This window comes from Lonchura striata, chromosome 1 (genome assembly GCF_050655825.1).
Source record: "Lonchura striata isolate lonStrDom1 chromosome 1, ASM5065582v1, whole genome shotgun sequence".
NCBI classification, from domain to species: Eukaryota; Metazoa; Chordata; class Aves; order Passeriformes; family Estrildidae; genus Lonchura; species Lonchura striata.
In genome coordinates, this window is record NC_140703.1 from 85,597,544 (window position 1) to 85,613,609 (window position 16,066).

At 35.9% G+C, this 16,066-nt stretch overlaps 1 protein-coding gene across 7 annotated transcripts in view; it reads left to right on the top strand.

Moving 5' to 3' along the window:
- Positions 1-16,066, top strand: part of PPP2R3B (protein phosphatase 2 regulatory subunit B''beta) — a 52,913-nt gene that overhangs the window by 23,037 nt on the left and 13,810 nt on the right. For 6 of the 7 annotated variants that reach the window (XM_085557231.1, XM_085557265.1, XM_085557237.1 and 3 more), the window contains 2 exons: positions 14,020-14,205; positions 15,890-15,993. In XM_085557231.1, the coding sequence (XP_085413357.1) occupies positions 14,020-14,205; positions 15,890-15,993 (290 nt within the window). Of the gene's footprint in view, positions 1-8; positions 10,183-14,019; positions 14,206-15,889; positions 15,994-16,066 lie in introns of those variants that run through there. The other variant, XM_085557273.1, reaches the window with a different exon arrangement.

Below are 16,066 nucleotides of genomic sequence, written 5' to 3' on the forward strand. Positions count from 1 at the left end.
TGTCTTTCTGTTCTTATACAATTAAGTTATTGTTGTCAGTTGTACCTTTGCAACCACTCAAACTGCAGGCAATAGGTGGAAGCTGTTACTCAACTAGCAGCGTTTTGATAGTCTGTTCTAGATATGTTGATTTTTTCTGTGTTTTAAAAGATTGTGCATGTAGTTTTGTGCAAAGAAGAGGTGAGAGTTTGCTGCAGCACATAGTGCAGCTAAAGTACGATGTTTGCACAGAGGTATATGCAGTAATGCATTTAATGCTATTAGACTTTTAAAGACAATTTTCCTTAATCTGCAGAATTGTAATCTACATGCATTTCCCAGGGGGGTTTAATTTACCTCTTACTGGAACTGGGCATATAAAATATACTGAAATAGGCTGTAACTTCACTAGCTCAAACGTAATATGGTAAAAAGCGCTTTCATACTTGTATGATGATCCTGAATTCCTTTAGATTATGTTTATTTTGAATTCTTTAGTTGGATGAAATCAGTTGCTGCTGCATGATTCACACGTGTACTGCTGCTGTTCTGTAGCAGTGAGTTAAAGGTACAATTTTAAAGTGTGCTTAAAACTGAGAATAGAAGTATTTGAAAAGTAAAATGAGAAGGGAAGCTACTTATACAGTAAATGTTCAAAGAGATTTGTTATCTCTTAGAGTGAGAAAAAGCGTACAACTTTTTTTTAGAAACTGAAATTTAGTGTTTCTTTGAATACCCTTTCAGATATACAGTAGTATCTGAAGGCATTCACTTTGACCTTACCTCACCCTCACTTCTAATTAATATACTAAAAGTATGTCAGTGAAGGCATGTGTGAATTTTTTTCACCCTTTTTTAATTAAGGAAAGTTTAGCAGTTGAATAAAAATTACATTAACATAGAATTTCTGGCATTGTTAGTTATTCTAAATATAGCCTGCTACTTACTTTTGAATTCAGTGCACTAGTGTCCCTTTCAGGTGACCTTCAAGAGAGGGCTATAGAGCCCTATGACCCTAAGAATGTACTAGCCTTCTGTCTTCTATTTGATTATTTAAAATTTGTTTCAAGTGATCTTTATAAGCAATGATTATTCCTTTATGCAAAGCAGAGTGCCTGTGTTGACTGTGCTGGTTTACACCATTCAGCATAGACATGTGAGTTAAAGGAATTTTGACTTGTGTCTTCAGTGCTAAACTGGAAACAGGTACCAGAACTTGTTGACTAGAGATAGCAAGAAAAGAAGTTCTTAATTGCCCAGAAGTAGTGGTAGCAGTTAATATTTAGGCACCTCAGAGGAGGAGGCAAGTTCAGTCTAGTCATGGCATCTTGTTGTAAACAAACACAGCATTACCTTGTGTGGTGCCCCTTAACTTGATCTGTCTTTCATCGAGCGATAGTTGGATCGCTTGTACTTTTACAGGGCCTTTTTATGTTGACCTAGAAAACATCTCAGTGTAGTATGGTTAAGCATACCTCCAAGCTGCTAACTACTTTAAGAAAACAGCTTGTCTAATCTGTAGGGGTTTTTATCTGTTCTAGGATGCTGCTGGCTATAAACTTGCAGTGAAGACAATGAGCAAATATTTTTCATTTCTAACCAGTCTTGCACTTCCTGGGTAAATGGCAACTGTAGAATAATGTATAATAAATGAAATAGATTACAAAATTTTTTGAGCAAAACAGAATTATAGTAGTATGAAACTAGAATATGAGATCTGTCATTGCTCAGTTTGATAGCAAGTATTTTATCTGAAGTTGCTTTTTTAGATGGTGGTTTGCTTCTACTTCATGATGTTAAGAACCTTTTTGGAAGTATCATAAAAATTAAATATGGGTGCTAGTAGCTGTTGATGTAGAAGATGGGTATTATTTACCTGCTTTTTTATATTAGCATTAATTCCAACTTATCCTCATGTGTTAGGTGCATTTCAAAGAATAGTTATTTATCAGATAAATAATCATTGAAGAAATTTCATGTTAAAATTGAAGACTGCTTAGATATTTGGTAGAATAACTTGAAACAAAACTTTATCACTTCAGTTGCTAAGCTTTGCTGCTTTTGGAGTTTGCAACCTCCTATTCCACTGAATGCTGAAGTTAAGCAGAAATGGAAGCCAATCTGTTCTTCTGTATTTCTACTACAATCTTGTAATTTTATAATTTGTTAAAAAAATTACAGATTCTCTTTAAGAGCTTTGTGATATTAAAACTAGCATCTTAAAAAATTAGTAATGGTGCTGGATGGTGACATAACATATGCTTCAGAATCTGCTCTGAGGCAGGTTGGAATGACTGGGTCTTCCACAGGTTCCAAGAATTCTAAGGCAGTGGCTTTTCATATAGGGCCATGTAAGTAAATAATCTTAGAGCATAGCACATCAGGTTTCTTGAAAATCTTTAAATAGACCATCAGTAGCGAGGTGGGTTGTTCTGGAAAGTGGTGGAATAGGCAGTTCCTCATTTTTCATTTATTCATGAAAATTGAAAAAACCTGAGCAAAGCAGGGCTTTATGGAGAAAGAGCAATATATAACTGTTTAAATGTTCTATATTACCTTAGGGAGCTAAATTTCTTAGTAGGTATCTCTGCATAAAATGAAGTAAAGCTTCAGTCCATCTTAGTCTGATGTTGATTCTAAAACCAAGGTCTTTCTTAAGTACTTAATACCTACAGGATAGGATATATTGAGCTGGGAATGCAGCACTTGAAAAGTCACTGTGTCCAACTTGCTTGTCAATTTATCTGAAACTTTGGATGGAGAAGAAACTATTACCTTGTCAAATGTATTGACAACTTCTAGATGTGAACTGAAAGGCTGAGAACTGTGTTTTAGCCAACAACTAGTGACATCCCTACCTGTCAGAGTTGGAATATAAGGAACACCATTATGTGTGCTATATGAGGAAAATATACTTCAAGTTTGAACCAAAATTAGAATAAAATACATGTGTGTACACTGACATGCTTATACATTTGTAACTCAGTGTTAGCTAAACTAGGAAAACGGGTATTTTTGCTACCTAGAGGCCACATCACCTTACAAAACTGTGGAGTTCTAACTTTAAAACTAGACTTTTTAAAAATTCAAATTCATGCTGAATATAATGACTTTTTAAAAGGAGCTTAAAAACAAAACCTGGCCTATGTTTTTAATTAATCTTCTCAATGTTACTGACAGACCTGTGCAGGCATATTTTTCAATACTTTTAATGAATTATGTCTTTATCTGCTGTGCCTATTGGGTGATTCCGCGGTGTAGTTGTATGCGTCACAACTCAGTGTGAAAACGGAGAACTACTCATTTCATGACCACCTGTTAATGATACTAAATGCTGCTTACACATGCTATTTATGTCAGCTGTATGAGAACTATTTCTTCAGCTTCTGCAGTGCCTCACAGGATTGGCTTGCCTTCTGGGTGAAGTAGCTTTAGACTTTAGTGCTTCTTGATCATTTTTACATTCCTTTGTTACCAGAATGCTACATAAATGCTTGTGGCATGTTCAAGACAGTAATGAACACAGAGTCTGTAGGTACTAATGTGTGCTGGGCTGGTATATTTGTGATGTAGTGCGCACAGTAATTCTTTTAGTCATGAAGATAAGTCTCATTTCTGATGCAAAACTACTTTCAAAAAGTTTAATTGAGGCTGTTGGGTTTACAGATATAGTCTCAGAAGAAGGTTGTGTAACAATGAGAGGCTTCAGGCATGACAGCTTTCCTGTTAACATCAGTTTTCTGATTTAACATAATTTGTAGACCTTTTAACACCACAGGGGGAGGATCCAATATTCATTTTTTACATAATACTTGTACATCAGGCACATAAATGCCTTATTAAAGAACACAAGTGTTTGCTGGGAGGGCTGGAGATGGAATACAAATCTCATTCTGACTATAGCAAATAGGTACTCAGTGCTAGGTTGCTGATATAATGCCAGTTTTCCAGAGCAGATGCCAATGTTTAAAACAGAATTAAAACATATAGGCTGCCCACTGAGACTTACTAGTTAAGATGAGGTTTTCTAGAAATGGTTCACTGCTACTATATTGCCAGGTTTTAAGCACTAGTCTCTTGAAAAGAAACTGTAAGCAAGCTGGTACATTTTTACCACTTCTGTAATGGAGACTCCTTGTTCAAACGTAAAATATATTGGCTGCCTGTGATAGCAGCTTCTTTACCTGCTCATGTCTGGTGATAAATCTATTTTTTAAATTATTATTACAGAAAATGTGTACTGTTTCTACAGAAAAGACAATATGGTGAAAGTTTGTTACAGCTTACATGTTTTCATGATTTAAGAGTGTAGATGTCGGTTCCCTCTGCAGTTAAGTTTTGTGATGCAGCAGTTCATACATTGAGGAGTTCAGATGTACTTATTTTTCTCTTGAAATAAGATTTGCTATTCTTTTCTCCATTTTAACTAACACTACTAATAGTTGATGTTGTATGACTATTGGTAGTCCTAGTTCAGCACATCTTCATATAAAATGTCCTTCAACTTTTACATGGCAAGAGGGATATGAGACTTTTCACAATTGTCCAAATCAGAATTTTTCAGGGCATCAGCAGACAAGCAGTTGACAGAATACTTGCTCCAGCTGTTGACTTTGCAGCTCTGTAGCAAGGCTGAACTTGGTGACATTTGTTGTTTGAGAAGATTCTTCTTGAAGTCAACTGCATCTAGTGATTGAAGCTTGCTTTGCTGCAAACATGTAAGGATAAACAGCTATTGCAGAGTTTAAGTGGATGTCTGTCTTAGCTGAATGTGTTACTTTTGATGTTGAACTGATGGCCTGTCCTGACAAGGGCTGTTTTCTGTAGACAAATGTTGGAATTGCCTCAGGTGTACCTGTCAGTCCCTTGGCTGTGTGCAATCAAAATAATCATGTACTGAGAGGAATTTACCAGCTTATGCCCTGGAAACAGTTGGGGAACAGAATACATTGGGAAGGAATAAAAGAACTGATTTAATCTGTGATCAGAGTATTTTCTGAGGAAGCTGCAACTATATAACAAACACCATATGTTAGTGACTGGAATACTTAATTTGACATAATTCATAAACTGTAGCCTGTTTGACAGCAACTCACAGGCACTAGCAGTCATACTAGCTGTGACTAATATTATTCCACTACTTTTGTCTTATCACAAAATTTAGAAGAAAATTAGAAAATTTTAGAAAATTATGTTTCATGGGGTAGATTTTTCTGAAGAATTTTGCTTTTTTCCATTTTATACTATGTACTCTTTTCCATTTTTAAATTAGTAAGGCATGTGAAAGAGAAAAAATATCTTCACTGGATAAAATGTGTCATCACTACCAATGATGCCAAATTCTCAGAGGAAACCTCACTTTAGAAGCCTTCGGTAAAAGTTTTGTCAACAAATAAATCAAGTTACCAATAGATGTGGATGTAATGTGGAAAGGTCTTGTGTTCATGGCTTTGGGGGGTACAGGTAACTACATCTTCCATCTTGTCCCCACCCAAGTGTTTTCTGAATAAATCAATAAGCTCTTCATACTGCATACTTTGGATATTGAAGTTCTGTGTGACTGTACAAAGAAAAAAGTGTGCAGCCATATTTGGAGATGTTTCTACAGCAATAATGTTTTTGCAATAGCATCTTCCCAGTTCCCAACAGGACTGCATGATTTACCTGTGTCAGCTCTACCAAGCTGCAAACTGGGAGACTTCCAGTATTTCCAAAATCAGAGTTATAGAAGACCTTGAGTGAGACATCTGTTAGTGCAGCATATACATTACTGAAAGAGAGGAGGTTGGTGTGTGCTATAATGGTTAGGTATCATGCAGAAAAATGCCAATTTACCTCAGCCATCTCTATCAAGTCAAAATCAGATTTTAACCATTTCAAAGTTTCCCAGTGCTACTTTTGTTTGTGTGTATGTGATATGACTTGCCTGTGGTGGCCATTCACAAATGCTTTTACTTGAATGTGGTTTTAAATTCTATACCTCAGATAGTATGTATGGAATGCATTTTGTAGTTTCAGGTGGTAGCTTTTGCTGGATGCCACTGCCTACTGTCTCCTCCTACATTAGAACATGCTTTCCCAGATAGGTTTGTGTAGATGGTCCAAAGTCTTAAATGCTCTGCTGCAGTGCAGACACTTCAGTGCCTTTTCTTGAGGGTCATTTTGGCTATTTCAATTTGGCTTGGTTAAATTAAAGGGGAAAATCATCAATGATAGGTTCACCATAATATGGTAAGTCTATATAAGCCTTATATTAAGACTTTCAAGACTGTCCAAGTGGTGGCCTTTAGCACAACAATTTCATTCAAACTGGACAGGGTACTTCTTTCCCAGGCTATCACAAAATTAAGAGTACTGCTATTTACTCTGCTGTCTTAAGACTTAAAATAAGGGGAGAAATTAGCTTCATATAGCAAACAGCTTAAAAAATTTCAATTTTTTTTACCTCAGAATCAAAAGTTAGGATCTTCTTTAGGTTTCATTTTACTGTTACCTAGGATTCTTCCTTATGTTACTCTTGACTGCTCTAAACATCACTGAGTCTCTTTTGATTTGTTTATGGAATTGCTACATGCTGTAAATTGTCAGCGATCCCAAAATGGGACTGAGCAGTGTACAGCTTTGAATCTAGAGTAAAGTTGATTTAGCACTGAGGATTAACATTTGCATTGAGCACAAGACCAGATTACCATATACTTTTTTACAGAAATAGACTTGATAGTAAATAGCCAAGAATATGCATAAATGAGATGGTAATGATAGTCCGTTTATTTAAAACAGAGATGAGTGCACAGTGTGGTATGCAGGAAAGAGACTCCCACCATATTTTCTGGTCAGAATCTGAACACAGGATTGCTAACTGGAGTATAGACTGCATTGGGAGAGTTGCTGAACTCTGCTCTCATACGTTAACTCAGGTCACACGTATAAAATTTGAAACAGTGTAGGTTAAAGTACCTTTTTTCTTCTAATGTTATATTGCTAGAACTTTATGGGAAAGTGTATTAATTTTTCCATTTCCTTCCCCTCACATAGCACAAATATTGACTACAGACCAAACTAGATGAATGAAATCTTCAGAGTTAAGGCTAACAGCTAAAGTATGCTAGTATAAAACTGCAGCAGGGTTAAAATTAATGGATATTTATCTTGTACTGTGGAAAGGGGAGCATGTATGATAAAATTAGTCTCTATAGCTCATCTAAAAACAGCTGCCAGACAGTGACTGAAGGATAGCAGGGTGAAGTCCAGGATAGAAGGAAACAATTGGGACTAAAATGATTGTTGCCAGAGGAAAGACTTTTTTACATGTATACCCTAATGACTGGTTTAGCATGGGTTCATTCTCTGTAGGTATCTCTCAGGGTTTGATCAGTTTAATATTTCTGACTAAGCTATGCAAAATTAATCACAATCTTAGCATGGTTTTAAGACCAATGTAATCTGATTTTAAATAATCCTGCTGCAGTACTCCCTGATCTTTCTTATGTTAGCAGCAGAACCATGTTGCTTCTAAGTGGTACCAACTTGATGAAGACAAATGGGGAGTTTTAATTTTGCTCTTTAGCTGTCTTGGTGACCTGAGGCAATTCACCATATTGCTTCAATGTCACTAGTGAAGTGAGTAAATTCTAAGGGGGAAGGGGAAGATGCAGGTGTGCTGTGGTATAGCTTACCTTATGCCATGCTGTAAAACTTCATTATTAAGATTATAGATAAACATACTGTTTTCAAGATGATTTCCAGTGCAGTAATTTCATTTTAGAGTAATAGAACTTGGCTAGGGGAAGAACCCAGAAATTTTCAGTTTTAAGTCATCCAAGGATCATCTTTCACAGAGGAAAAAGTACTGTTTAGCACACTAAGCTGAATAGAAAGTAGTACAATCAGTGAAATCTTGCAGTAAAAAAAAATCTCATTAGTTTGGCTGGAAAGATGCTAATGAGGATGTCACAGAAAGCAATACACTTCAACTTAAATAATTGTAAATGTCTACCACACGGTCAAAAGAGCTTATGTTACAGAGGACGTGTTTCTCTGGGCTTCTTCTGAGGAAGGTTCTGGTAATAACCTTACTTTGTCTATCCTGAAACAGATTTTTGGAAGGCACTTCAGCATGTTAAAGTATTTGACATGTTAGAACAGGGTTTTCAAAACTGTTGTCTTTCTTGCAAATGAGAATGAACTCTTTTCTAAATGATAGTAGTGTGGGTCTTTTATGGGATGTTTTCAAGATTTAAATTCCATAAAACTACTGATAATGTCAATTGATTATCTAGAGGGAAATGTTGACTTTCACTTTGAAGTCAATTAGATAGTAAGTTTAAAAAAAGAAACAGTTCTGTTATTTTATTGGTCAGACTTAGATTGACAGCAAGAACAGAGCAGAGGGATGAGAAGGCTGGTCAGGTGTTCTTTGTGAGCCTACTTACTGATAACACTGTATTGCATTCACAATTACTGTTAAACTGATCAAGTAATATACCTTGTATTCTTAAGAACTCACTGAATTTAATAAAGGAAAGACTCACACACAAAAAAATAATGTTACCCTTTGAATCCCGTGTTAGCTTCCATTTTCTGTTGTGTGTCAGGGAACTTCATGCAGTTATCCGTTTTCCTTGTTAGGCAGTTGATGAGCTTTATACATGGGTGGTTGCATGAATATTAGGATTTAAAAGGCTGAATAGCATATCTCTGCAGAAAATCCTCTTAGCTTATTATACACTTCAGTTCATCCAGGTAAGTTGAAAAGAAAGTAGACTATATAAGACTAGAAGACCTAGTCGATTGAAGAACTAGATTAACTTACGTATTGCACATTGTAAACAGCATTGTAAGAGACCTTTTTTCTTTTAAATGCCTAATTAAAAACTAGGAATTGAACCAGACTTATCTATTTGATAGGCAAAATCCCTTTATAGTATTTTCAGTATTTTAATGCCCTTTTTTTTTAGTGGGATAGATTGTAGTGCATCACTTAGTAAAATCCTAATGTGAAGTTGGGTGTAAATATGAGCTATAATTTTTTGGGGTCCTTTTTTGACTCTGTTCTATGCATTCCAATGACTTTTCTCTAGTGTGCACATTATCATGGAATTTCCTGTCAAATACTACAGCAAGAGATGACTGTGAACTCTGTAAATATTTTTAAATGTTTAGGGTTTGGCTTTTTTTCAGAGAAACAGGCAGAAAAAATGTTGGTATAATCATCATTTCTGAATGGAGTTATCTTATTCTGTAGTCTTGTCAAAACAATATAAATACCAGTTAGTTCAGTCCAGGTAGTGATTGGACAATGGGGTTTTAAACTAAAAGAGGAGAGGAAATATTCTTTACTATGAGTGGGAAGGCACTGGTACAAGCAACCCAGAGAAGTTGTAGGTTCCCCCATCCCTGGAAGTGTTCAAGAACAGGTTGAATGGGGCCCTGAACAGCCTGATCTAGTGGGTGGCATCCCTGCCCACAGCAGAAGGGGTTGGAACTAGATGTCCCTTGAAACCCAAGTTCATATCCTAATCTCAGAGATGTCTAAAAGAGTATTAAATTCACAAATGTATTTACCTTGCTTCATTTTCCAGCAAGTCCTTTATAAGTGAGGGTTTACTCACTTGCATTTGAATCCACATATTCAACCCCTTCCTCGACTCAGTATTTTTGATAGTTGCTACATGCAATATTAGATCTAGACTGAGCATACATTATTAAAATATCTGGGAACAATTCCTCCCTTCCTTGTTATTTCAGCAATATATCCTGTAGTTCTAATGAATGATTGTGTCATAGCATCAGCTATTACAGTTAAGAGAGAAGGAAAAGCCCACACTTTTAAAATTCTCACTGTCTTTATTTTTTGCTTATAACAAAGTTAACTGCTGAATGTAACTCATCAGGTGGTAGATGGAAGAAGACTGTCTAGCTTGAGGAATTAATTTCTCTCTTTGGAATATGGTGTATCCATGTTCTCTGGTATATACTAATATAGTACTAATACATTATAATTACAAATATATTGTAATTATAATATTGATTTTATGCTATGATTTTAGTACTATTTACTACCATAAACAACTTCTGAAAGAATGGTTAGAAAAATATCTGGAAAGTTTCAAAATTAATTAATTGCAAAACTAGAAGTTTTGCCCTTTGAAAAGGGACCTCAGTGGGATGAAAACTTCCATTTCCTCCACTGTAAATAACAAGGTAAGTGTTGGGTAGTGGACAGTCCTTACAATTCTGTATGTCAAGAATGAAAACTGGTTGTGTATTAAAGGTTTTCTTGAATTATCCTATAGACAAATCTTACAGAAATTTGTTTATATTACTGCAAACAAGACATTTTCAAGGAATCCTCACTTCCCATCTATTATATAAAACCTAAACTGCAGCAGCAACTTTGCAGTACACTTACAGATCCTGGGCTTCGTATATACTTACTGCAAAGTTTAATACTCCCTTCAGTACTGGCACTTCAGCACACATCTGTTTGAGTTATTTACAAGCTTATACAGCTGTTTTCCTTAATTCCAAGCATGCTGTTGTTGATACTCTTTCTCAGCAAGTTGCAGGAAAAATTTTCACTGACCAAATGAGTCTCTTTTTTTGAGTTTAGCTTCTTGGTAAAGGTTTTAAAGGTTTTAACTTAAAACCACAGGAAAATGTAGATCATTTTCTAAATGTTAAATAGACCGCTGAAATGGAGTAGTTTTGCAAAAAGATTAATGAACTGTTCCTGCAGATTTTCCAGTCAAAGATTTAATGTTAGCAGATTTCTGGCAGTTCTTGTTAATGAAGGAATTCCCCAGTTAAAATTATAATTAATTTTAGAACAGCCTAATCTCACACAATTAGTGCATTTTGTTTGTCCTGAAATAACAGAACCATGACACTTCTTCATCAGCTATGCAATATATGCCTCTACAGAAGTAACTAACACCTGAACAGAAAATAGTGAAATTTTTAGAGCCCTTTTAATATCACACATTCCTTCATTAGAACACATACAGTAGAGCAGCCTCAGTTGTACAAGGAGCATTTTGGTTATTAGAATTCAGACTGAGAGAAGAATCTTTGGCCCTTCTTGGGACAGTGAGAAGAGGGAGGAGATGTAATATCAACTTTGTAGTGCATTAGTTGGAGCTAATGGTGATGGACGATGTGCTTCTCTCTTTGGTACAGTTCCTATCCCTGTGTTGACTGACATTAACAGCACAATTCAATTGTCCCATTCCAAGTTGCTGGTGGCATTTAAGAAGCATTAGTGTGCTCATAACATCCACGTGGCAGATGCAGTGTGAGAGCTGTGCTTGGAGCTGCCTGCTAGATACCACAAGGAATGTTCAAGGGCATTATGTTTTGTGCCCTAGATGGTATTCTCACTAGATGCCTATATGTAGGCACCAAATAATTCTAGCAGAAATGATTGTGAAGTGATCGTATACTTGATAATGCAAATGAAGCCCTTTTATAATTTCTTCTTTTGCCAACTTGGAGAAACCAGCATGTGAAAATAGACATCTTTCAGTATAGGGAGAGGTAATTTATCTTGCTATTACAGATTTGTAGTCTATATTTGGTCTTAGAATTAATATTCTGTTTTATAGATTAAATATTATATATTTTTACAGTAAGCATGCTGAATTCAAATGTTGCAATGTAACATTTTCATCTTAGAAAAAATAATTTTTCTTCAACTCTATGTTTATCTTAAGTTCTGAATTGGTTGCTGAACTTCTTCCTTATAATCTTTGTCTATTCCAGATTACAAGATGAAAAATTAATAAAAAGCCTCATATAATAACTTGTGCTTGGATAGGTCTTACTACAAATCCTGAATTGGTATTTCCATATGTGTTTAAGAACAACTTTTAACTTGGACCAATGGAAATCATGTATTGTGTAACTGAGATATCTAAATTAGTAGTTTCTGAAGAAATATAGTATCCAATGATCAAATTGAGAAGACTTTTTCTGATGATAGCTTTTCTTTTTCTCTTGAGATCTTTTCCAGTGTAGTCTTCCTTCTGCTTCTGCCTTTCCTTTTAAAAGAAATTTCCCATCTGAGGCTCTAAATTTCCCTGGTTGCGGATTTTAAAAATGCCTTGCCTCTCTGTACTAAGCTTCCTTAAAGTGCTGATTTACCTCATGATATGTGCGACATTCAGGGAATGTTAGTTGTCTGTGATTTGCACTTTCCCTTTTCTTGGATGAGGCATTCTTCATCGGGCATCTCTGAAGAACTGGACCACCTGCTGCTCTGTGGCCATTTGAGCAGCTCACATGGGAGTGGTTGTCATAGAATCATGAAATAAATATTCTGAGGAATATTGGAAAGGACCCACAAGGATCATCAAATCCAACTCTTAAATGAATGACCTGTACAGGGATCAAACCCATGACCTTGGTGTTATTAGCACCATGCTCTGACCAGCTGAGCTAATCTTATGTCAGGCCAAGCAGTTCTTGGAAATGGGGTAACTGCAAGGGCTCTTGTAAAGTGATGATGGGTAGAGCTGGGCTTTTAAAATGAAACAAGGTTCACCCCATTACAGACATTGTAGTGCTGGTGGTGATTTTACTTAGAGAATAAAACATTGCTGTCTTTAGACTTCCTAAAATTTTGGAAGTCTGAAGTTGGAAGGAATTTTTGATACCCTGTAGCAGTCTTATTTTAAGCTGCCTCATCAACTGGACTGCTGAACAAATGATAAGTTATCAAAAGTTGTTACTTATAGGATTCTTAGAAAGTGACAGACATTGACTCCTGGTGTCACAGATTCATATTCCTCTATGAAATAAAACTTGTAACATAGTTAAGGTAATTCTACAGCTGTGAACAGGAATTCTGGCTCAAATGCAGAGGAGGGGAAGGAAAGGTTAGTTCAGGTGGGGTTTTTTTGGGGTTTTTCGTTTGGTTTTTTTGCATATGTTACAGTATTCTAGTGAAAGCTCCTTGACTGGAACTCTGCAAATTAAAATCTGTTGTCCATAAGCACCTAGATCTTCCACTTACATAAGGAAGGACTTCAATTGTGGTAGCAGAGCTGGGTATCTTTGCAGGCATTTTGGCAAAGGTGATAAGGAGTAAAACAAGGGTTAGGGTTTTTGGAGGGATTTTGGGCTTATATTCCCCCAATTCTGGTTGAAAATGAGAGATTAGATGCAGGATCTTGAACACATTCATCATTAGAACAAGTCACCCTATAGCAATGTTTTTACATTTGAATAGTAGTGTTGGGAATAAAGATTTTAATTTGTTTTATTTGCTAAGTTTGTTTCCTAATTCTGCTTTTACTTTGTCTGTTATCTTTGCTTCTCTGCCCTATTTGACATTCTTTTGGAAACTGTCTACAAGGTAAATTTTTCTTTACTGAACTTAAATCCTTTTAAATAAATTCCATTTGTTAAAGGCCATCTGGGGGATTTTTTAGTGATATGGTGTATCACAATTCTTGCAAAACAGATTTCTAAACTCTCATTGTATATACTTTGCCCAAAAAAAAATCCCTCTGCAGACATTGTTTACTACCTTTATAGAATCTATCATTTTTTATAGTAAAAAAAAGGAAACCCTTCATCATAACTTCAATAAATAGGTTGGTGGTTTGTAACGAAATCATTATACTTATTTCAAAAGCTTGAAGCTGTAAAACTAGAAGTATTTCCAAAATAAATTATTTCATAATGTCTGTTAACATAGAGGTTGAAAGGCTTTTTTCTGAAGCAGATAATAGAATCTGAGTAATTTCAGATGTCCCCAAGAAGCTATCCAATGTATCAGTCTTGAAATTTGATATGTTAAAGATTAAAGTTGTTTTTATTAAATATTTAACATCCTAGAAGTCTTTCTAAATGACCATTTTTGGAAATAGTAATTCATTTTTCCAATGTGCTCTTATTCTGTAATAGTTTATTTCATTTATAATCTGAAATGTTTTTGAAGGTGGGTTGAAACATGGAATACAAAGACATTTAAGACATCTGTGGAGGACTATGTGATTTCATGGTACTTGACTGTCAAATGTGTATTTATCTATTTAGGTTCAAACAAAGAAGGAAGAAACTTTGCCACCATCACATAGTCAAAACATTCCAACTTTTTATTTTCCTCGAGGATGTCCTAAGGAAAAAGTAAATATAGATGCTGTGATTGCCAAAATTGAGCAGACTTTTTCTCAATTTCCAAATGAGAGGGCAACGTTAGAAGACATGGGTAAGGTTGCAAAGGTGAGAACTTGCTGGCCATCTTCTTTTAGTACTGTACTTCTATGGAAAGGAAAGATGAGTTGTTCATGCTTGGTTTTCTTGTATTGTGTGTTTCCATCTCCCACACATTAGTATTAATGATATTCTACATTGTTGATAGCAGTTATGTGAAATTTTCTGCATTAACATATGATATCATTCTGTATCAAATGACCTTATAAAAAGAAACAAAACATTAAACCAAAACTTGAACTACTTTTTTTTTGTTGCATAAACAACCAGATACTAAAGAACAACATTCTATGTTGTTCTCTATTCCATATTGACCAAGATAAGGCAAAAAGGCAAAAGCATTCCTTATATATGTTTTGTTTTCAGATGTTCACACAGGTTGATTTTTTTTTTTCTCATTCTGCTAAACCTCCATTGTAAAGGCACTGGTAAAGACAGCATGGTTTGGTAACTTGAGATTATAGCTCTCAAGTTATTTCTGAAGAGCTACTTTAGAGTTATGGCAGAGTAACAAAATACTTGGCTTAGAAAGCAGCAAATATTTTTAAACTTCTATGTAAGTTTAAAGACAATAAACTAGTTAAAATGAACTTGAATTTCCATTTTGTTATATTGAATCAATGCTTGAAATCTCCCTGCAAGTCACGTTCTTGGTAATGAGTCTTAGGTTCTCATCCATGTTCCTGTCACTTTGTCCAGGGTCTAAAAAATAGAAACTGCGACTGCTCACAAGAGCAGGACTGGGGCTTTGCCTCACCAAAACATTTTTACTACTAAGCTGAGTGATAGGATCCCTGTCTTCCACAGGTCCTTCCAACACAGAAGTGGGGAGGTAGGGAAGAGATCCTTCTCTCTCAGCAAGGAAGCTGAAAGGGTCTAGTCACCTATAATTCAGTGATGAAAGGCACTTCCTGGAGAATACTGTCTGAGGACAGTATTCATCAAAACCATTTATTTTAATTTGTTTAAAGTACTAGTTAAACTATTACATGAGAGGTAATTGTACTTTTGCTCCAGTGACCTTACACATCATGCAGTATTCGCAGTAGTTTTGGAGATCCTTGGGGATGCCAGCATGTCTGACTGCTCCCAGCTGGAGTCAGTTTTAGGCAAACTGGGCTCTTGGCTGTTACTGCTGGGATGCTTGGCCTTCAGGTGCAGTGGTCACACTGGAGTTGGGAATGTGTAGCTGTTGAGTACCCTAAATAAAGCAAGATGCTGCTGCTCAGGGCAGGCTAGCCTGCTACTTAAAACTGGATAGAGGATGTGCAATGCATGTGCAAAGGATGCAGATGAGTTGAGCCATCCTCTGAGCCAGATAAATGTCAATCTGCTCCAGTTCAGACGGGCTGTAAGTGTGCTGTCATGAGTTTAGCTTAAAGGTATCCAGCTCCTGAGTGGAGCTTAAGATGGACTCTGTTCAGATGCTTGGAGCATGGACAGCCACATGACTCACTGCATTAGTCTATTAGTTGCCCTGTGATTTGCTCTCCACTTTTGGATTTCAGCCTAAAGCAGTTGCTTTAAATGGAGTATTTCAGAAGGTGAAGCTGGTTTCAGAAACTTTTTTTTAAAAAATCTCTTCCCTAATGCTTTCTTCTTAACATTTGTAATTTTTGAAGGATCGATAAATAAAAGAGTAGCCCTCAGATAAGCAATCAATAAACTGACTTGATGTGTACTTTAATTGTAGGCTTGTGAATGCCCACTGTACTGGAAAGGTCCTTTGTTTTATTGTGCTGGAGGTGAACGAACAGGATACGTGTCAGTTCATAAATTTGTTGCAATGTGGCGGAAGTGAGTAGATTACTTTTTTTAGAAGTACTGCATTTTTTTTCACTGAAATGTGATCTTTTAAGCTCTGAATGTG